The sequence below is a fragment of the Syzygium oleosum genome, unplaced genomic scaffold (assembly GCF_021117445.2).
Source record: "Syzygium oleosum isolate NSW1041296 unplaced genomic scaffold, Sole_v2.1 Sole_v2.07, whole genome shotgun sequence".
Taxonomy (NCBI): domain Eukaryota; kingdom Viridiplantae; phylum Streptophyta; class Magnoliopsida; order Myrtales; family Myrtaceae; genus Syzygium; species Syzygium oleosum.
Window position 1 is genome coordinate 2,277,566 of NW_026607491.1, and position 23,385 is coordinate 2,300,950.

General features: G+C 40.0%; 2 protein-coding genes and 1 pseudogene across 3 annotated transcripts; all 3 read right to left on the reverse strand.

Moving 5' to 3' along the window:
* Positions 1-1,515: 1,515 nt before the first annotated feature.
* Positions 1,516-15,330, reverse strand: LOC115682153 (ABC transporter B family member 20). 2 transcript variants are annotated; one of them, XM_030606297.2, is made up of 11 exons: positions 14,537-15,330; positions 11,955-12,009; positions 11,669-11,844; positions 11,336-11,536; positions 7,230-7,489; positions 6,834-7,144; positions 6,494-6,714; positions 6,043-6,383; positions 5,171-5,964; positions 4,813-5,054; positions 1,516-3,293 (listed from the first exon to the last, which is right to left on the reverse strand). In XM_030606297.2, exons 1-11 carry the CDS (start codon positions 14,957-14,959, stop codon positions 2,064-2,066), a joined length of 4,254 nt encoding a protein of 1,417 aa, XP_030462157.1. In that variant the 5' UTR covers positions 14,960-15,330; the 3' UTR covers positions 1,516-2,063. The 2 variants fall into 2 exon arrangements, with proteins under 2 accessions (XP_030462157.1, XP_030462158.1); XM_030606298.2 differs by lacking the exon at positions 14,537-15,330 and having other exon boundaries at positions 11,669-11,842; positions 11,955-12,005.
* Positions 15,331-17,775: 2,445 nt separating this feature from the next.
* Positions 17,776-20,508, reverse strand: LOC115682200 (cation/H(+) antiporter 4-like; annotated as a pseudogene).
* Positions 20,509-20,913: 405 nt separating this feature from the next.
* On the reverse strand, positions 20,914-21,962 carry LOC115682199 (uncharacterized). The gene is made up of 2 exons (XM_030606352.2): positions 21,247-21,962; positions 20,914-21,030 (listed from the first exon to the last, which is right to left on the reverse strand). The coding sequence occupies exons 1-2, from the start codon at positions 21,868-21,870 to the stop codon at positions 20,914-20,916; spliced, it is 741 nt and encodes a 246-aa protein (XP_030462212.1). The 5' UTR covers positions 21,871-21,962.
* Between the last annotated feature and the right edge of the window lie 1,423 nt (positions 21,963-23,385).

Below are 23,385 nucleotides of genomic sequence, written 5' to 3' on the forward strand. Positions count from 1 at the left end.
ACGCGGCGAGGTCGCCGGAGACCTCGCCGGCGAAGGCAGCCTTGCCGGTAAAAAGAAAAAAAATAGAAAAAGGGAAAAAGATTAAAATACCCTAGGCTACAGTATATTGGGGTAAATGTGTCACAAATAGCAAAGTTTGGGGTTTTTGGTGTCACAAAAAAAAGTTTGGGGTAAATGTGTCACAGATGGCAAAATTTGGGGTTTTTGGTGGTTTTTTCCCTAAATTAATTCCCCAATCTTTAGAAAATAAAAAATTACAATTTATCGAAAGCAACATATTTACTTCTTATTATCTTAAATCATTTTAAAAAATCCACTAAGAAGAAAATAAAAATGAAACGATTTTATCTAAAATCCACTTAATAAGAAAATAAAAATGAAACAAATTTATCTTAAATTCACTTAATTCGAAGTCAACTTATAAAACATATAAATGATAAGTCCATAAGCTTCGAATTATTTTTTAAAAAATTAGTACTAGATACGGAGATGTGGTCCCAGGTTTCAACTTAGCCATTATAAAAATGACAAAACGACACAAACAATTCCTAAACTTTGGCCAAATGTGCAATTTGATCCGTAAACTTGCATTGAACATTTTCATATAGTTCAGGGACTGAATTGAACATATACCAAAAGTTCAGATATGACATTGAACAAATTAAAAATTCAAGGACCACATTGAACATTAAGCTAAAGTTCAATGACTACATTAAACAAATTAAAAGTTCATTGATCAAATTGCACATTGAGCCAAAGTTTAAGGAATGTTTGTATCATTTTCCCCAAAAAAATTGCACAAAAATGTCATTTAAAAAATATGACACTGAGTAAGCAAATTTCAATTTTTTTAGGCCACATTTGGGATAATAGTCCAAAAAGTCCTAAACTTATTTTACGACGATTAATTCAATCCTAAACTTTTCAATTGTGTCAATTTAGTCCTAAACATCTTTTATAACTTGCTAATTTAATCCTAAACCTTTCAATTGTGCGAATTTACCTAAACCTTTTGATAATTTATTACTTTAGTTTTAAACATTTTGACGACTTTCCAATTTAGTATTTCCGATCAATTTTGACCAAAAATCGCTGATTTAAACGTCAATCAGCCGCCAGCCATCCTACGTGCGTGGCTAACGTTGATGTGGACAATTACATTTTTTATATTATTTTTCCTTTTCCTTTTGGCTGATGGCCAATTGTCCACCATAGCATTTTTTTCAAAAATGCAAAATTTGTCAATGTTAGCGTTGGCCAACATAAGATGATCGGCATTAATTGCAGTGATTTGCAACCAAAATTAGCCGGAGGGACTAAATTGACAAATCGTTAAAAGGTTTAGGACTAAATTGACACAATTGAAAGGTTTAGGACTAAATTGGCCACGATACAATATATTCAGGACTTTTTGAATAATTTTCTCGGCAGAATTTCGTATGTACAAGATACAATCTTGCCAGTTATACCGTGGAATTCACATTGAAAGCTTGAGAACAATAATGATAACCAGGATAACTGGAAATAGACAGCCTTCACTTTAACTCTCTCCAAATCTATAATCATTCTATAGCATGCACAAAATTGGGAAAGATACACAGCAAGAAACCATAAGAACCCTAGGGAAAAAAAAGAGACAAATCAGCAAGAAAAACATACCTCATCCCGACTAGCATCACCATATCACTCTTTTACCAATAAATTAACAAATCGATCTGCCCCGGAGGCTAATCAGGCTTTTATACAATGGTGCTTGCCTCCAAAAGAATATGCATCTAACCTGAACCACATCCTCGACAAGCCAACTGGACACCTACATATGTAATCTCCCCGATATTTTGACAATGTGATCTTTCCTGCTTTAGCATTTATAGAAGCCTAGGCCGTTTCTTTCATCCGCGTGCTTTCTGGAGTGCCACCGAACATTCTGAGAAGACCGAGCCAGCATCTCCAGCAAATCTCCCCATGCTTTTTCTCTAATTAGCATCTCCAGCAATTGGCGGGGAGGATCCAGAACTTTCAACAACCAAAACTACAATCCACATAAACTCCCGCTGCTACTGCTAAACAAGACGGTGTTGTCGCAAACCCTTCCCGAAGTGAGGTTGCATCAAACGTACATACAAACCATTCTTGGACATTAAAGAATCATGGGATCCTTCTTCCACAATGCGCCCCCCATTTAGTACTACAATGTTGTCGACGTGCCGCATCATTGCAGCTCTATGGGCTATAAGAATGGTGGTTTTGTTTCCCATCACCAGCGTATCAAGAGCCTCCTGCACCACCCTGCTTGACTCGGATTCGATGGATGAGCTAGCTTCATCTAATAACAAAATGGGAGCATTCTTCAGAACCACGCGAGCAATTGCAATTCTCTGTTTCTGTCCTGGAGTTAGATCAACACCTCTCATCCCCACATGCGTGTCATAACCATGAGGCAAGCTGCTGATGAAATGATGAGCATTTGCTATTCTAGCAGCCTCCTTCATCTCTGCTTCGCTTGCATTATGCCTGGCGTAGATGATATTTTCTCTGATAGTTGTTGAAAATATAATGGGCTCCTGCTGAACAAGGCCTAGGTGGTTTCTCAACCATCTCAAGTTGTAAAGCTTCAAATCTCGTCCATCTAGCAAAACCTGACCAGCAACTGGATCGTAGAATCTTTGAATCAAAGATATTATGGTGCTCTTTCCAGATCCTGAAACTCCAACCACTGCCACAGTTTGTCCCCCATTTACCTTAAGACTGAAATTGCTCAAGACCAACACTTCGGGGCGAGTTGGATAACAAAAGTCAACATTTTTTAACTCAATGCTCCCATAGACATTAGGAGGCTTCAGTGCTGAAGTATCATCTGGGTCGATTTTAGGCACTCGGTCAATTATCTCGAATACAGAGGTAAGAGATTTCCGTCGTTTCAGTATATATGGAGCCAGTCCAAAAGGCTCCACTAGAGCAAATGTTGCAAAGGAGAAGACCATAAATTCCTTCATGCCAGTTGGTGGATCCATATGTTCATTCTTAATCAATAATGCAGTGTACCACAGAAGAAGGGCATTGCAAGCGAAAAGGAGAAACTGGGAGAAACCAAATGCAAAACCAATTGCCACTCCATGAAGAAAACTCTGCATGAGTATTCTCTTTAATTGTGATCTGTACAGCTCCATGACTTTGTTACCAGCACAAAATGCAACAACGGTGTATATGTTTCTGACTGCATCCTCAAGGACCAAAGATGCCTTTCGGTGCATTTCCTGGATACCCCTTGAGAAGCCACCAAGCCATAGTTTCTGCAAAACCAAATGTGGCATCTGATCAGTTATTCGTAAACGAGAGGGGAGAAAAGATACAGTGCAACAAATATACTTGGTACTGATAATGGACAGGATACCAATCAAGAACAGATTCAGATACAGCAAGCAAAGAGATGTTTTGGAAATGCTGACAATATAGAAGCCTGTTTGTTTGATTAAGTTAAAGCTAAAAGTGCTTTCCCGCCAAGATTTACAAATTCCAATATAATGAGAAAATTATAGTGAACCTACGTGCTAACATTTATATATGGTGCAAGTTTTGAATGTCACGGATTAAAAAATTTTAAAGTGCGTTCGCTACAAAATTTAAATCAAAACTAAGGTAGAAGTCTATCCACACGCCCTAAGAGTGTCAAAAGATAGATGAAAATTCAACTAAGCTAGCCATCAAGAAGGTCGAGACAGAAACAAACAGAACTAAAAGGAATCTCGTTGACTATCATCAAACTTGGGAGAAGCGTGCACATCTAACCAAAAGAACAAGCAGAATAGAAGCTCAAAAATAATAACCAACGTGGCCCTTTGATTAACAACTCGAACACAAGCAGCTTCCGGGAAATTAACAAATGCTTCATGGATTATAATCATCAAATTTTGCAACTTGCAATTCTTTAATGAATTCATTACTTTAATGGAAGTGCAGTCTACAGGGTTAAAAGCATGCCCACATCAGTGCCCAAGTAGCTTCACATTCCTATGGCTCCTTCCCTTCCTTCCACATGTTTTCATGTTTCAAAATGTCTAAGACTCTAATCAAGACTCAAACATAAAGATCAGGGGTATAAATTGTCAAGTGTTGACCAAATCAAACTTATCAAAACAAGTTCCTTTTCTCCAAAAGAATTAAACCCAAGTTTTCCTCAATGGAATCCCTAAATCACTTCTAGAGCCAAATAATAGTAAGTGGTTATCAAAGCTTCTTTTCCTTCCAAACATCAATTTAATGGAGATGTGGTATCACCATCAGTAATAAAATACAAGAACAATGGTATAAATAACAAATGGATATATATTCCACTTCCACTACAATTAAATTTTACGCATCCATCCATCCATCCAGGTATATGATAGCAACAAAAAAAAGGTATCAAGCTTGGTAGGATCATAACATCCTCTGGGGCCAGTAATTTACAAGAAGCAGGGATATTGCACTTCAAAAGGATTAGGGCTACTTAAAAGCTTAGAAATCAAGTCACTCTTCAAGACAGGAGGGACTGTCAACTTCTCGTGAACTGACCAGACCAGGAAGAAATACATAGAAGACAACTAGTATCGACAGTATAACAAAAAAATGTGAGATTGACCACCAAGTTACATGTTACTTGCACAAGTGGATTTAAGATTAGAGGATCAACAGTTTAAAAAAGGAACCCATCAAGATACATAAGAAAAAGGAGTTGAAACCATATAAGGTTACTGTATCTTTCAATGGCAAGTGATGGTGGAGTTATGTGAAAAACAGAGATTTGACAACAACATTGGATTATAAACAAACCTGTGCAATAGCTGAAACAGTAAGAACGGGCAGGGTTGCCAAAGCCACAAGTGCTAGTCGCCATTCTAACAGCATGCCTATAAGGATAGCCACAATAACAGCAGCACTGTCCTGTATAAATATGGAAAGACGATTACTAAAGGCAGCTCGGACAAAAGTAGCGTCATTTGCCAAGCGCATGGATAAAGTGTCAGCACTATTCTCCTCTTCATCAAACCATCCAACTTCATTGCGAAGCATTGCTGTTTCAACAAGGTAAATGCCCATCATTGCATGTTATAAATATAAGATATCTAAGCTTATGGGACAAGTCTAATGAAGAATGGAAGAGAAGATAAGACTTATTTACAGATGTTACCTGAAAACATCATCCTACGAACTCGTTCTGTCATTTTCTCCCCCATGATACCAAAATAGAAGTGCTGAAGAAAATTGGCCACTACAGTTACTATTCCCATGCAAGCTATGATCAAGCACCATTTATCAACCTCCTGCCTCAGATGAGGAAATTCATGAGCTCTATAGTATGCTGTTACTATCAAGGCGATTACGTAAGCAAGAAGAGGATTAAAAGAGCCAAATATTGCAGCACCAACACTGCCTAATGCAGCATAAAGCCATTCTGGAAAACTAAGCTCTGCCAATCGCCACAGTGACGGTGCTTCCCCATGTGTTCTGTCTTTAGCATCCTTTGACTTTATTGGAATATCATCAGAGTGACTATGGGGTCGACTAAACGTTTGAGAATGTGAACGCTCATTTTTCGGATCTGATGTCAGAAGGGGTGAAACAGGAGACTCTGGATCTGAACCGTTCACTTGTCGTTGTACAGACTGAACATCAATCTTTGGTAACTCTGGCAATCTCATCTCAAAACTATCCTGCCTTCTCATTGATGGCTCCTTATCCCCTGCATCTGTTGGGATACCATTTTCCTGCATATGCTCAGGAGGGGGGCTCCGAACTTTTGGTGATTCTTGTAAGCTATAAGTAATATCTGCTGGTCGAAATCCATGAACGCCAGGAACCCGCTGAAGAGAGGGTGATTTTACCAGTTTGGGAGATGAAGGTTCTTGGAAGCTATGACTTACTGAAGAATCCTTTTCAATTTCAAAAGCAGCAGTAGCTCCTTTATAATGTTTAACAGGCATCCTGAATGAAAAAGAATCACTCATCATTTTGGACACTAGGCATCAGCAAGTTAGCAATATTTTTAAGTAAAATGTGTACCTCCTAGGAAGCTTTGCTGCTTCTTCGCATCTAAGAAGCTCTGCATAAAGACCATCCCGGCCTACCAATTCATCATGTGTACCCATTTCAACGAGCTGGCCCTCCTCCATCACAGCAATGTAATCAGCATTCCTGATGAGGCTAAGACGCCGAGCAATGATTATAGTAGAGCGCCCCAACATAAGGAGATCAAGAGCTGCCTGGACAACCTTTTCAGCCTCAAAATCAAGGCCACCAGTGACCTCATCAAGCAGAAGAATTGATGGATTTAGAAGCACAGCTCTTGCAATAGAAAGTTTAATTTTCTGTTCTTCTGTCAACGCTAAGCCAGCTCTACCAACCTGCAACGCATACAAGCTTCTTTTACATGGAATTGAAAGAGAAAAGAACAGCCATTTAAAGTTCCAATTAACTTTAGCATTTCAATCATGCATTCAAACTTCTAAAATACCTGTGTCTCATATCCTTTTTCAAGTGAAGTGATGAAGGTATGTGCATGTGCAATTTTGGCGGCTTCCTCAATTTGATCCATAGTAACATCCCGGCCATAAGCAATGTTATCTCTGATGCTCAGGCTTAGCAAGGCAGGTTCCTGGGTAACCAATCCTATTTGGCGTCTTAGCCATTCCAATTTCATATTCTTAATATTTTCTCCATCAAGAAGAACTTCTCCTGCATCAAAAAAATAAAAATATTGAAATCTGGAATCCCAAAATAGTTGCCAAAGATTTCAATGGAACTTTTGGAACAGAATGTTTAGGGACTACAGTAAAAAGAGAAACTTATTTTACCTAACGTGGGATCATAAAACCGCTCCATCAGAGGAATGATACTGCTCTTCCCTGAACCGTTCCGTCCAACAAGTGCAACAGCTTTCTTAGCAGGAACAGTGAGATAAAATCCACTCAGAATAGGGATTTCAGGACGAGAAAGATAGCTGAAATAAACATTCCGGAACTCAATATTTCCTTGAACAGACACCAGAGTATTCCCATCATGATTGACTGAAGAGGATGATCGGCTAATCATCTCAAAAAGTCTATAAGCAGCAATCCTTCCTTGATCAAATGAATAGAAATTTGTTGCAGCTTGATTCAGACCTCTACACACATAAAAAAGTTCCCCTTGAGAAGGTTGTGAAAGTAATGGTGAGATCTATAAGTAAAAGATGTGCTTAATATGCTTACAGGCCACTTAGTATTATAGCAAACAAGGCTGCTATGACTTCACCACCATGAGCTTTTCCATCTGTAACTAGGAGCCTCCCAACCCAAAGTTGTAAGGCACAAGAACATATTGCAAGCCCATATGTAAATCCAAGCCCAAGTCCTTGCACAAGACTTATCAGTATACCATATCTTAGAGTCGCTTGTAGTGAAGTTGCATATGAATACTTGGCCAATGTTTCATTGGTGAATGCATATAAGGTCCGAATACATGAAACTGCCTGCATATTTGGAAACATATCGAAATGAGGCGATGGCTTCAACATTTCTTGCAAGATGCGCGTGCTAATGAATTAATTCCAATACTAGTGCTTACCTTTGCTTACCTTACGCCTAAAAATAACATATGCGCTTACCTATCTAATATAAAGGGAGGCTTTTTTGTCGTTCTCTTCAATTTTAATAGAATCAATATTTGACAAGAAACTTTCTGAAAAGTCCAGAATGACAAGTCAAGATTTCAATCATCCATGCTTATTTCGTCAAAAGTGTAAGTCATTAAGCAGCCATTATAGGTGGAATAAGGAACTGTCGAAATTGCTTCCCTAAGAGAAGTGCTCTGTTCCTTTGCATGTCAGAGTGGCTCGATCCAAGTGCACAGAACTTAGAAATGTACATAAACACCACAAAGCCAATAAGAACACAAACAAAGAAACTACAAAAAGCTTATAGGCTCACAGGTGAAATCCAGGAAACAGATGCGATGCAGCCAACCAAATCATGCCATATGATATTTGTTCAAATATTGACATTTCTACCAAGTTTCGGTGAAGATGGACTTCACAAATCAAGTAACAATCCTAAGGGATTAGAATTCTTCTTATGAATAAATTACCGGTCTTATATCTTTTAGGATTCAATTATTATTAGGGTTTTATTAAGTTTCCATTTTATTTTGAATAAAATATTACGTTCCCTATTCTATATTGTTTCTCTTGTTTAGAGGTTTCCTATTTCAACTAGGAGTAGAACTTTAGAGAGCCTATCGTTGTACTTCCTTCTTCTCAATAGAGTACACAGTTATTTGAATTTTGCAAGTATTTGTCTTGGTATTGTGCGATGTAATTCTTCTCTTAGGTGTGATGCTTAGCTTTGAGTGTGAAACCTAAAGATTTATTCTCTATTGTGAGATTTGTCGTCCTACATCAATTTTGGTATGAAGAAAAGGTTCTTACACTTTCTCCCACAATAGTAACCGACCTTGAGTTGAATTTCAAGGTTGGTGAGTTAACATCCGAGTTGGACGCTTTGTGTAAAGATTATGAACACTGTTTCAAGCAACAAAACAGTAAGATTGATGAACTCTCTGAGCAAATAAAGTTGTTTATTGCACCAGGAGTGCAACCAACGGAAAGAACTATCGTTCAAGTCCCTCCACAAAATCAAAATACTAGAGGTGTTCAAGATTTTCAAGTATCAGAAGAATCCAAACTCAAGAAAGAAGATCTTGAATCACATGACAATTTTGATTGCATGAAAGAGATTGAAAAAAAAACGGATCAAGCAAGAAGGATGGCTTGAAAGTTGTGTGCTTCTGGTGTGGAGATTTCAGTCATGTTGCTTATCAATGTCCAGTGAAGGTGCATGTTGGGCGAAACAAGCAAAATTCAGTTCAAGGTGGCTGTGAAGATCACACAAGCAAAATTGAGGATATCGATTTCGTGATACCATCCAACATTGATTATCAGAAAGAGTTTGATCATGATTTGTCTCAAAACATACCGTAATTTAACTTCTTTCAGCTAGAGGGACAAAACTTATCATGATGCAGATAAAGCTGATATATTCAATTGTTCGACGCTTCAAACTCAAGGATGAGTTTTCTCTAACCAGGGGAGAATGATGCAGCCAACAAAATCACGAAAGATGAAATTTACTCAGATATTGACATTTCTACCAAGTTTTGCTGAAGATGGACTTCACAAATCAAATAAAAATCCTAAGGGATTAATATTCTTCTCGTGGATAAATTAGCAATCTTATAGCTTTTAGGATTTAATTCTTATTAAGATTTTATTAAGATCGTTGTAATTCTTTCTTTTCGATAGAGTCAATATAAATTATTTGAATTTTGCAAGTATTTGCTTTGGGATTGTGTAATGCAATTCTTCTCTTAGGATGATGCTTAAGAATCCCTAGATGCGATGCTTAGGAAGCTTTGGATGTGAAGCCCAAAGATTTATTCTCTATTGTGGCATTTGTCATCCTACATCACGACGACTACAAACAAGTGACACAAGAATCACATGTTAATCAACAACTCAGTAGGGACTGTTCAATCCCTAAAAAAGGGTATTTTCAAGGCCTTTCAAGCCAAAAGCATCAAGTTTTTTTTTTTTTGGGGTCGAAAAAAGCATCAAGTTGACATAGCAACATTCCATATTTCCAAAATAGGGGGAAACCTCTAAATAGATCTAAGTTCACATCGCCTGCCTCACTTTCAAAACTTAACCACCAACATTAACTTCACATCTGGACGATAATATTTATAGCCAATTTCAATAAAGATATCATATGCTATTCATTGAAAACTCAACGATGTCTAAATACAACTGCATGGACAATTGCATAAATATATACATCTACATTTAAAACATTAAAAATGCTTTCGAATCTGAATTGCAAATCTGACTAGTGACTTACCAGAGCGATGCCGCGGGTTGATAATAATTATACTGAGGTTTTTTTTTTCATAAATTGCATTTTGTACGTTTTAGCACTCACATTGAATATAAATCAATCCCATCAAACGTAAAGAAAATGTGGCCAGAACAAAGAAGGATTATCAAACAAGGACAGTGATTGAGTAGGTAAAAGGGACATTGTCCCATAACTTACCATACCTAATATATCCTTTAGAATGTTAAAAGGTCAACAAAATTCCTATTCTTTGTGGACACTAGTCGACTCTGGTTGCATTAAAACCTCTCTTCATTAAATAGTAAGATTTGTCATCTAAATGCAATATTGAAGCAGGTGGTTTGATATGTTTTAAAAGCGAGCCAGGTGATTTGAGATTGAACCTTTCTACAGGGAGATGACTTGTAATGTTCCCCAACACCTATGGAAGAATATTCCAACCTATGAGGGACCTTTCAGGAAGATTTCTGGACACTTCAATTTAGCAGCCCAAAATGGGTGTTGGTGAATCTTGTAAGCTGAAGGAAATCTGGACAAGCACCCACCTCACGTTGCAGAAACTTGAAATTACAGATCAATTTGAACAAGTTGTTCATAATGTCCACATTCAGTCTTTTAACCCAAACCAATTCTCACCCCCTTTCCTAGTAAAGCTAGAAACCCGATAAAAAAATAAGATAGGAAAGGCTAAATGTTGTATGTTAAGGCAGCAGATCAATACATTCTAATGGCCCAGACTCAGGAGGTTTCTGACTGCTTTTGTTGGATACATACTTCAGCAAACAAAAGAGAGGCCTCATATGTGACATGGGGTCACGTTTGCACTCACAAAAAAACTATTGGTAGCGACACCAGATTATCTTAGACAAGATTACCATAAAATTACTGGGAAGATAAGCTCTTTAAAACCAAGAATATACTACATCAATGAAGGATCATCTCAAAGGTTATCCCACACTGTACATTACAAGCAGATTTGGCTCTAAAAATTCTCAAGAAGAATTAAGGGAGAAGAGAAGAGAGAAGAGAGGTAGTGAGGACCTTTTAGTATGCAAACCATGAAAAATGACTTGTCCTGGAGCAGTGCATTTATAATTTGTTTTTACTTTAATTTGTCTATTTTGGTGAAAATGGATAGTTCAGTTAAAGAGAAGCAATGGAGAGTCAGTAATTTTTATAGGATCAAAAAGTCACCATTCAGAATCACGTTGTATTTACAATTCAATTTCACTCAATCTTTATTCTTCACAATTTTGGTGCACCAGATAGTCATCCAACTTCAAATTTACTCTTCATAAACATGAAATCCGTGACAGAAGTGTGCGATGAATGTTCAAACATCACAGGTATTAGCAAACATAACTGTCGGCCCCCTACCCTGCCCCTCGCGTGGGGTTATGGGCAAAATTACAGAGAAGTGAAAGTACCTGTTCCGCAATGCTAGCTGCTTCTGCATATGCATCTTGGATATTCTCAGCGAGCCTATGAAGAAATATATTGGATATTCCTCCAGCAGCAACAATGAAAGGACCAGTTGCTAATGTTATCAGGGCAATCTGCCAACAGTTGACAAATCCAATAACTAGCCCACTGAAAAAAGTGGCCATGTTATGAATATAATTTCCAACCTGCAATTAGAAAGGCTAATCCAATTACTAAAAATTAATTGCATCCAGAAAACGGTTCCATTACTTCAATCTCACAACAATAACTTTCAAAAAGAAAAGGTTCAACACAAAAGAGCACAGAAGAGACTGTACTTTTTCACTGAGAGCAGACTGAATGAGTAGCACATCACTCAATACTTGGCTCACGATGTCCCCATTGTTCCCATATGTATCAAAAAAACTCATGTCCTGGTTAAGCAACACTTGGACATACTTTGACCGGATGACTGCCGTCTGTCGTTCCCCCGTCAATATCCAGCATGAGACCTCTATTACAAAGAATAAGTTAGTGTTGTGGCAGCAATGCATCACCTTATAATTTATAGATAGTAACAAATGACAATATTCAGAAAATTAGCACATGATTATCAAATCTTACCAATCCAACCGAAAGCAAAGACACCAACCGCAATCCAAAGAAGTGATAAAGAGAGCTGCAGAAAAGACATACACAGAAATGAAAAGTGTAAGATCAAATCTACAAATCACAGTTCACATATAACTTAAATCTAAACACTTAATATTAATAGCATAGAGTTATATATGGTCATTGTGAGGACAGTAGACCAGAAGAGTGCCCTAAAAGAATAGGAACCAGGCTTCATATACAATCACCTCCTTCCGAATGAATTTTCCATCAGAGACATGATTGAGAACTAGTAAGCACCTGATGGTAAAGCATCTCCTTTTAACGATCTATATCTCCAATTAAATCACACTTTTTGACATCAATGACCGTTTTTAAGGATATGATGTTCCTCACTGGTTCTTCGATAAATCGTGAAATTTCAGCAAATTTTTCATCACTCACTACTTTACCAAGAGGAAAAAAAAAGATCACACGCCAATACAAAATCTACTTAATGACAGTGGGGACCAACTATGTATTGATAATTTCTCCATATACACGATTCCTTAAACATTGCCTGCATTGTCATATACATCAACTATACTAGTACTCCTCTCTTCTGCCTTGTGGCCATTCACTTTAATAGGAGAGGAGAAGGACAAACGGCCAATTACATACATGTATATTAGATATAAGGATGAACAGCCATAGTATTGGGGATATTATGATGACACCTCATACATTTTTTAAGTAACTACACTACACACCTTATGCTTTATGAAATATTTACTACATCATTTTATGCTTTATGAAATATTTACTACGACACCTTATGCTTTTATGAAATATTATTTTGGCACCTCATACATTTTTAAAGGAGCTCTATGAAGTCTAGATAGACTGAGATTGATAACATGGTTCAATATTATACTGTATACATGCACAATTTGAGTTGACTGATAGCAATTCACTCTATCATACATCTAAACTGACAAAATAACGAATCATTCCGCAATCTTACTCTAAGTGAACACAGTAAAGGCCATAACCACTGTGGTAGACCTATTCTAGGTTCGATGACCTTATGGGGCTGTGAGAGTCACTTTACTGTAGAATATGAAAGGTGTCATAATGATTTTTAAAAATACAAAAATGCTTGATGCCCACTGTATTTATTCAAATTTTCAGCCTCAACTTTCAAGAAATTACAACACACTTTAAATCTAATATCCATCACACTTAATGACTCTACCAAATCCTTGACAAGGCATATTTCTCATTTCAAAATAATACACTCTAGATACACATTTATAAATCCGATTACGCATTACAAACCAACTGGAAAAACTATGCTTGAAATGTTTAGTTTTGATTTCATTCTTCATCTTTTCCTAATACATAACACTCTAGCTCCACCAACCGATGGGTTCTCAATACTCAATCAATAACAAGGCATATTTTCGTTTCAAAAAAAGATTTCGCTAATGAGTGCCCTAGGACACTTGTTAAGCAACCAAATAAGGAAAGTAAGCAGTTTTCAATGCACTTTATTTTCTCATATTATGTTTAAAAAAATGTTTCGGAGATTGAGAAAATCTTCATTGACAGTGCTTAGCAAGTGCACTAGGGGCACTCGTTAACAAGACACTTAAAAAAACTACAGTATAGAAACTCACATATATTGGCATCAAATTTCAATTGTTAAGCTTGGGTCACAATGAATCGAGTCAAAAATAAGTTGCCTGGAGTATACCTTACTTCTTTTCTTGGTAGAGTATACCCAACTCCCCACATGTTTACCTTGCAAACACATTGACCAGCTCAAAGTAAAGCAGACACGAGTTGTTCGGTGCCTTTCCACCCCTACGGCTTTTGTGGTGGAAAAAAATGTCCCAAAGAATAGAAATGTATAGAGAATAACAATATAAACAAACCTAATGCAGCTTGCACCTATAACTTTTCTTCTTCATACAGAAGAACAACTAGAGGAAAACATCTTTTCTGGCCAGAGTTATTGGATCTAATCCCACTTCTGCAGTGAAGTTTATTGTCTACCAACTATTGATCAAGTTCATAGGTCGATTGGCTGGCTTGCAAAATAATTTAGGGCACCAGTACAGCTAGATTTCTGAAACAAACTTAATAAGCACAGTGTTTACATGAACAGGTCACAAGCCTACAAGTGGAAATCACAACACTAGTTTGGAGATATAAAAAAAATCCACCAGCTTTAGCAATGAGCCCTTGGTTTCTAGACAGGTGGTAAGGTCAGGCAGGATATACATGCCATAGCTATAGCTCAAGACAAAACCAAATTGGCCAAATTCCTTTAGCAAACCTAGCAGAGCAGCGAATGATTTATCGAGCAAGTCATTTAACAAAAGCGCTTGGGTAAAAATCACAACTTTCCCCACAAAGAATAACCGATCCAATAAATCTACTTAGTTCATATAAGCTCATTTCAGTTCACACAACCATCTCCTTCACTAAATGCACTACCTCCTCCTCCGCCCTAAGCCCTACTGCCAACAATCTTCCTCGAGCCAAACAGAACCATATTAGCATCGCATGAACGATACCAAGACTAGGGTTTTGGAAGAAGGTCCAGTTACCTCTTTAAACCTGGGAAACATCTCGGGCGTAGAAGAAGGCGGCGGCGAAGCTCCTTCCGGAGACCCTTCCAGATGTTCTAAGTGAAGGACATTCAAAATCTTCGCGAAGTAATGCAAGTAGAAGACGAGGGCCGTGCCGTGGGCGGCCGCGGCGAAGGATCCCACGATCATCAGGCCCCAGTCGAGGCGGTCCGCGCAGGCGAAGAGCCGCGAGAAGGGCACGGCGGCGGGGGGCGGCTCCACCTCCTCCGGCTCCTCCACCTCCTCCTCCGGCTCCACCTGGGCCCCCGCGGGCCCCCCGCCCTCCGCGCTCGTGTCGACGTACGGGGAGGGGGACTCCGGCGGCTCGGACACCTCGGAGACCGGCGTCAGCGGCTGGATGTGCGGCGGCGACCAGCCGAACAGGCCACGCGATATCATCATCTCGCCGCGCCCGCTCCTACTCCCTCGCTCCCTCCCTCTCTCTCTCTCTCCCCCGGACCTCCTCGATCTCACCGCCTCTCTCCTTCCCGGCGGAAACAGGAAAGCCTAGAACAAAACGTCGGCAATCTCTCTCTCCCTCTATCTCTCTCTCTCTCTGAAACGGCGCTTGCGTAGAGAGAGAGAGACCAGATTCGAGTGAATCGCCGCTTCTCTCTCTCTAGGGAAGCTCGCCGGAGTAGAGGGAGGAGCTCCGGCGAGACTGGATCTGCCGCCGAAGATGGATGGAGATGGCGGAGGCGGAGGAGGGAGGCCGAGCGGGGGGAGGAAGGAGGAGGAAGATTCAGTTTCGGCGACACAACATTTTTCGGTTCCACTGTCGCCGTATTTTCGCTTTATTTTAATTTTCTTATTTTCTTTCGTCTTTTTCTTTTCTTTTTCGCGCACAGAGAAGAACTGGGGAAAAAAGCGAAAATCGGGAATAAAAAATAAAAAATAAAAAAAAGCGAGTCGTCGTCGTCGCTGTCGTCGCCGTCGTCGTTGAGGGCGCGACCGGGTCAAACGAGGCGGACGGAGGGAAGTTGGACTCACCCGCGGTGGCACCGAACGCATTCGGCCCTTTTTTTACACCCCCCCCCCCCCTTTTTTTTTTTCTTTTTCACTTTATTATTATTGGTCTGTCTTTTTTTTGCCTCCTGGGTTTTTTTTCCGGCCTGGCGGTCAAACGCCGCCGAGCATGTGGCCGTGTGTTCCCGATTTTTTTCTCCTTTTTTCAATTATTTTTTTTTTAAATTAGGAAATGATGAAAAGCAACGAGCCCCAGCGACCCGGCATCGTCCCGGGGGGGGGGGGGGGGGGCATTTCGGGGTTTTCGCGGCGCGCAATGATGGGGGGCGAGCGTGTGAACAGCTGGACCAACTGAATAAAGGGATCTTTTTACCAAAAGAGTTTTTTTTTTTTTCCCTTTCTTTTCTTTTCCCCTTAATAATGGTCTGGCAGGTCTGGAGAAATCCTTTTTTTTTTTTTCAACATGCTCAAACCCTTGATTTATTTTTCCTGAAATGTTTTATTTAAGAATCATCAGTTGCTAATTTTAACCAAAAAATAAAACAAATGAAAATCAACATTTAGAGTGCGCATGACAATCATTCTGTGCCCGGGAACTATTTCTGAACAGAAATAATTTTTTTTTATTCTGTGCCCAGAAACAATTTTGGTGCATTTGAAGGCGTTTGGTAAACTGTCCAAAATTTCTATTCCTGGAATAGAAAAGAACAGAAATGCGTTTGGTAACTACACACAAATTTCTTTTTATTAATAATATTTTGAATTGTTTAATTTTTTTTTTCTACCCAGGCCATGGCCGGTCGCCGGTCGTCGGCGACCAGCCACAACCCAAGAAGAGCAACACAAAAAGAAGAAAAGAAAAAAAAGAAAAAGAAGAAAAAAAACTGATTCTAAAAATTGTGCCGAGAAACAAGAAGCAACTTTTTTTTACTTCTTGTTTCTCTTCCAAACTGTTTCTCGGCACAAATATTTGCAAAAATGTGCCCGGAACAAAAAAGTTTACCAAACGCATTTACGTTCCCAAACTATTTCTGGGAACAAAAGAACAGAAATTTTCACTGTTTGGCACGTTACCAAACGGGCCCTTGGTCTCACTGGAATAATGTCGGGGCTCTGCACGGAAATGCATGAAAGCGTAAGGTTGATTAATAATTTGTTGTGTTCGAATTAAAATTGTAAATTACTTTCATTTTATAATCGTAAGATACAATGTATTACGAAATTTAGAATTCAGAAAGTGTGGAATTGATTTATTGCTTGGAGGTGATCACTGCTCTACCAATTAGAATCCTAATAGGCATGGGAACGTTTTTAAAAATTAAAAAAAATGACAATTTTATTGTCGAGGAGTATGGAGCTCCGGTAAAAAGGATCTCATTAGAGGCGGTCAACTGGAAGAGAATCAACAATTCATTGCCAAAGTCATCGACGACGACAAATATGGTGAAGGTTTTCGACAAGAGCCTTCATCAGTCGACAAAAATGCGTCGATTCCAATACAAGTTGACGGTTGATTGTCCCAATAGTCTCGAAAGTTGTAACTTGGGTAATGATAATTAGAGCACAAGGAGCGTGCCTAAAATGTCCAGGAACATGTACCGATAACCGTAACTTGGTGAGTTTAACCCCCAAAACAAATCCATAATTTAGGGAGTTACTAGTAGATCTAAAGTGATACCCAATTAGTCATAACTGCCGAAGTTGGGCTGAGGACCTTGGTGCTTGGGATTGGATCCCCAGCATGCGATCATGGTCCCCAATGTTTGAGCTCACAACTCTATCACTAGGTCTAGGTCCCCGAGGCTGGCCCAGGATCACGGTGCCTGTCAACAAGTCCCTATGGCATTGAATGAGACCCCGGTGGCCAGGCCCTAGTACTTGGTTCCCGCACCCAGGTGCCTGGTGCTTGTGCCCTCGCCTAGGTCTTTCGAGGTTATGCCCGGGCCGAGTCCGTGGCATCCATGCCTAAGACCTCGATGGCCAGGCTTGGGTACCAACTCATGTGCCATGTGCCTGTGTCCCTCAAGTCCAAGCCTAGGTCCCCAACGCTCGGGCTCTTCAAGGCCCGGTCCCGATGGCACTGGTCCTTCATCTCACCTGTTGAAACTCCTTTTATTTTCAGTATCAATGTATTAAAGCTTGTTGTAGTTGCCAAAAACATGAAGCTTTATTTCATCCAGCACGTCCTGCCACCAGGTTCATTGTTTTTTGCTCCGTTTCCGCCTATTTTGGTACTGAAATTCTCTCTGGATTGTACCAGATAATTTCGAGCGAATTTGAATGTTTGCAACGTGACTGTCATACTAGTCTTTGATAAATTTGATGCATAATACAACTCCATTGAAGATCTTGACTCTGCAGAAAGGAAAGAAATTGGCTTTCTTTATTGAAAATGTAATCCTCAAAGTCCAGGAAAAAGACTTTCCACGGCGGGAGCCTGATTCCTTCGGTCGGAGCAAGCTAACCTAATGGAATAAAAAAGAAGTTTGGTGAGATTTCTCCCCATAACGATCAACAAGATTCACACAGCATATTGTTCTGCAGAGTCATGCCCGCCTCTATATGCAGCAATTTGGTGAGATTTCATGATCCAATTCTCTATAGCTGTCACTAGTTATGATTCAGCAGGAAAATGATGTGTTCTAATGAGATCTAACCAGGAAACATGGCCAGAATGTCAGCTACGCTCCTTGAACTCAGTTGAAAATGCGAGACCTATGGGAATGAGTATGACCCCCGAATCGACGAACACCACCTTTGCATTTTTGGGCTAGATCTTCTGCTGTTGTATGACTGAGACCGAAATCTACCTATGACGTCTGTTGTAGCGAGCAGGTCTCCGATGACCCCAAACTTGGGGAATTCACTCCATTCGTGAAGTCCCAATGTCTGAGGGAATGCTTCTTTCTGGCACCGCCCCAAGGTAATCAGGTCATACTCTCATTCCCATGGGTCTTAAAAGTGCCGTGTTAGGTCCCTCATCCACCTTCTCCTCTGTACGAAACATTCCCGTTGCCTATACTGCCACTCTTGACATCCTTTAGGATTTCAGGATCATACATCTTTTCCCAGTTGGTAATGCCTTCATCCGAATGGTAGGTGATGTGGACAACATCCAGAGTGATGTTTGTACCGTTTGGCATGCGATTCGCCAGAGTCAATGCCTCCCTGTCGTGGTTGCCTCCAAGAAGGATCATGGCCACTCAAAAAGGTGCCTGCTCTGATGAGAGAAGTGAATTGGAGCCTCCTAGGCGACCGCAGTCCGCTAATATACCGATCAAACAAGGAGCCCTCTTGAGAACACTGCTGTTCAGGATCCTCTGCTTTTTGTCCTCCGATTCCAGGGACGTGTCCTCGGACCACTTACGGTGAAAGTGTAGACTGTGAGGTAGCTGAGTTTGTTAAGTTCCGACATGCATATGTCCCCGTGCATCAACCTTGGCGGTGAGATCGCCGTGAAAACGTTTGCTGATCCGGCATCCCAACGATCTTGTTCGTAGTGACTGAATGCAGTGATGATGTTCTCTGAGTATGAGCATCTGATGGGAGTCCTCTTCTTTATCCTATGAGAATTAAATACAGGGGAGGCTCGGCCGACCAGATCGACAAGGTGGAGGCCGTAGAGGGCAACTGTTCGTTCTTTGGTGGCACAGGTGGCATCTAATAAGTTGAGGAGTGCTGCAACATTATCAGGTCTATGAATGGTGGCGACAATTCGGAGCTCGGCATCGGGTTTCAGATGCAAGATGTTCCTCTGCTGGTAACCCGCGTATTTCCTCTAAGGGTCATAAAAGTACTTCAAACCACATGGACTGACGATTGCGATCGCCAAGATAAACGCAACCAGGAAAGAGTATATGTCATTGGCTATAACCTGCAGAGATGCAAAGAAATAGAGAAAGCGAGGACATTTGATATAAAGAACTACTAATGAACTCCTTTTGTGGTATTTCCTTGTTTTTCAGTGGGGATGTTCACTGATTCATTGAGAAAATTTCTCAAAAGATCATATGCCAAATAAAAGAGTTTCTAAAGTGTCTATGCTCTTCAAATCACAGAATTTAGAGTTTCCACAGATAATTGCATATCAGATGAGACATGACAATGCATTTTCATTGGTCTATGGATTACCTTATGGTCTCTGAGAAAGCTCATCCCAGCCAAGTCTACCACGCCTTTGCTGCTCATTCTGAAAGCAAGGGCCAACATGTCTCGTTAGGGCAAATTCAAGCCTAAGGAACCATAAAGCCTACAAATTTTGCCACGACTATTAGAGCAGTAACGTTGCTGCTAACCTGGAGGAAGTCTCTGCTGCAATGGAACTCTGAGAAGTTGGCCTTCATCACCCTCGTAGTTATAAAGAGAGGCAAAAGCACACCCGAAGTAAAGCAATCCAACTTCCCCACTAAGTTAGCTCCTAATGGTGGGCCATCAGGGATGGCTAAACCCAGAATAAACGGCGCAAGGAAGCTAGAAAGCCCCGCCAAATGGAATATCAATGAAGAAGTGAGGAAATACAGAATTATGGCATAGACATACACGTTCTTAACCGGCCTGCCTTCTGGCGTTCGCCTGATGATCCAATTCATCGCTGGCTGAATCACTTTGATAACGAAAGCAAGGTGCACGAGCACACCCAGGACCCTTCCTATAGCTATCAAACGCTTATCCTTCTTAACTCCATTAATAGCCGAGGTGCTTATAAGTTGAAGAAACATGCTCAGTACATCACTGACCAGTGCAGAAGACAGTCCTAAACGGCCGAATTTCCAAGATTTTGAGGCAAGCAATGATGGGAAATGGATTATAGACTGCAACGCGGCGACATTAACTAGAGCCAATTTGCTATCACGAGAAGGGTGCCACGCAGCACCGAGTTTTACCACACCTAATAGTCCAAACAGTAACAGCATCAACAATGATGCTACGCCAGTGTATAAACCTTTTTTCCCTGTCATCAGAACCATGCTGATGTTGATCGTCATGCCGGTCAAGAGAAGAAAAATTAGCCAACCGAAATGAGTAAAGATGCCAACCATATATGGCTCTCAATAGTGAAGAGAGCCCTCACATGTTTTTCCCTAAGGTGGACAAAACAAATTAGGGCCAAGGATTATACCGGCTTGGTTCACAAAAACAAGATGAAGAAATACAACACCATCAATAGCCGCTTATTCATTTCAGAGAATGAAAATGATCCTGCTTGATGTACGAAACAGAATGGATGAATGAAGAAAGCATCGCATAATTGATATATCTACTATGAATTGCCATTGCAATGAAAATGAAAATGAAAACACTGCGAGATAAGTGCGACAATTACATGATTAGTAATTAATTATAGGGTAGCACCAAAATTCCTCAGTTATTACTGCATTGTTCTAGAGAAGCTAGGGTCTGTAAAACAAGGGAGTGATTGTAGCAACATCGTTTCGGCCTTTCTTGCCAAGGAAGACATCGCTTAGAACTGTCTTGGACTGCAACAATGCCTCCAACAGGAATTTTCCCTGCCAATGTAACCACCAAAGGGTTGATACAAAGTTAATTGTCGTCGACTGAACATACTGTAGATCTTGAAACAGATTTTAAAGGAATTATGACCACGTACATCGTCTGAATTCGTTCAATGCTCTTTAGTCTAGCTGTGAGGATGAAACGAAATGCCGTACATGTGGTGAAAGACAAAAAAAGCACGTACACAAATGTAGTTGGATTCGGCTTACCTCATCCACCCCAAAATCAACAAACTTGTCCTCAAACATTGCAGACTTGTCCTTCAACATGGCGATGCATGAGTCAATAGTCATCGGTTTCACCACCAGATCATCCATCACCACATACTTCACCAGCTCATTCACGTAACCAGTCTCCCCGGTTGGCAATTTGATGAAATCCACTCTTCGGTCCATGACAGAGTCACACAAAGGACATTTCACAGAAGGGTCGTCAGTGACCTTTTTACAGTAACGATAAGTACAATCCTTAGTCGGGCACAAGTAACAGTGGGGTTGGCGTGATGAAGATGGTGAATCACTAGGCAATAAAAGAGTGAACGGGAATGTGATGTTTGAACCACAGTTGGGGAACTTGGGCTTCAAGAGGTTCTGCTTGTGGCGGGGCATCATGAAGTACATATCCTCCAAGCCCTCAATGCTCTTGTAAAGATTGCCTAAGCTGCCGTCCATGGAGTCGGCTTTCCCGGCTAGAATGCGCGCGAGAGTCCCGATCGGTAAGGCTTGGACGTGGAAGAGGAAGTCCACAAAGTCTTTTCCTGCTTCGGCAAAAACCACTCTTCGCTTGCTCTTGTCGACCACGAGCTTCAGCTTCAACTTTGGTGATGACTCCATTACCTTCTTTTTGTGAGCAGAGTCTATTATGTTTCTTTGTTACTGGGAAGTACGTATATATAGGGGCTACCCAGTTCAACTCATTGGAACAGTCATGGATACTATAGAGAGTCCAAGGGGCTCGGAGGAAGGCAATGAGACAGTAGTGAAGAGTGCATCATGCATTGTTTGGCCTTATCGTCTCGAAGAAGAAAAATCAATACACTGGATGATGATGGAGAAAAGGGAACTGGGAGGGTTTCATGAATCTAAATATGAATGTTCCCGAGGAAATTTATGGGTTTAGGATTGCTATGAACTGTGATGGGTCGGGTTGAGGCTTTCATCTTGTATTCAATCCCTATTGACCTTGACAGATCTTCACTTAGGCGTGGATATCGGAAGGCTTTTTATCTTATCAATTTTGTCGATTAGTATTTCAGAGGCACTTTTTAAGTGATTGATTAAGAAAAATGCCGCGTTTCCAATGCACTAACAATTCTCAGCATCATGTGAAATCAATGCTCCGAATATCAAACTATTTCAAATTAAGTACTTAATAATATCTCAAAAATACTTGCTAATAAGATCATTATTGTATATACCAGTTGCGAGAATTAACAATGTACTTTATTATTGTCTATATCTTCTTTTTCTTCAATATAGTTAGCTCGGTAATTTATTTTCGAGCAATGATCTTTTTCAACGTGACCATATTTTTCACAAGAGCAGCATTGTAGTTTATCTCGAAATTGACAATAAATTTCCGAAGGATTTGTTTTTATATATATTTTTTTGTAAATACTCTAAGTTGGATATTTTTCCTTTGAGGTTTCTCCTCCTCTTTTATTTTTCCGCCATCTTTTTCCACCACTTTTAGATTTATGAGACCATTTTTTTTTTAAACTGAAAGGGTTGTACCATAAGTCTTTTTTCACGTGCCTCTATGGAGCCAATAAATTCACACACCAACAATTTTTCTATAGGGGCGACAATAGGATTGTTATGCGTCACCAATATTTTTTCTACTATCCTTTGATAAGTGATATGATCTCACTGTACTCTTATTTGATTTAATAGTTCTTTTAATTCACCACAATATTGTTGGACAGTATTATAATCTTTCATTTTAGACTTTTTAGTGTTTTCCAATTCCCTCCGATGACATTGATGGCCTGAACTGTGAGCCGAAGTTCATTTTGGGCGATGAATCTGAAGACGAAGTCTCAGGCAATCGAAGTAGGAGTTCAGAGACAATGGCAGGTGCATTGGGTTTCAAGAGAATGTCTTTCTTGGAAGATTTGATGTACTTAGTTCAGCTTCTCAACGTAGCCGTGGAGCTTGCCTAAACTGCTCACCATCCCAGTTTTCGCGAGGAGCCTGATCACAGTTCCGACCGGCAATGTTAGGATGTCGAAGAGGATGTCAACAAAGTCCTTCCCACTTTTGGCATATCGTTAAAAGGTTTATGACTAAATTGGTACAAGCGCAATAGGTTTTATAACTTTTTTTGGTAATTACCCCCTCCCCCGAATT

Excerpts from the sequence above, each read along its gene's own strand:
- LOC115682153 (XM_030606297.2), bottom strand. The coding sequence starts at position 14,959 with ATGATGATATCGCGTGGCCTGTTCGGCTGGTCGCCGCCGCACATCCAG. Across the intron at positions 12,010-14,536 it reads TGTTTCCCAGGTTTAAAGAG|CTCTCTTTATCACTTCTTTG; the intron begins GTAACTGGACCT and ends TCTTTTCTGCAG. Across the intron at positions 7,145-7,229 it reads GCTATAATACTAAGTGGCCT|AGGTCTGAATCAAGCTGCAA; the intron begins GTAAGCATATTA and ends TTATGTGTGTAG.
- LOC115682199 (XM_030606352.2), bottom strand. The coding sequence starts at position 21,870 with ATGGAGTCATCACCAAAGTTGAAGCTGAAGCTCGTGGTCGACAAGAGC. Across the intron at positions 21,031-21,246 it reads TTGATTTTGGGGTGGATGAG|GGAAAATTCCTGTTGGAGGC; the intron begins GTAAGCCGAATC and ends TTACATTGGCAG.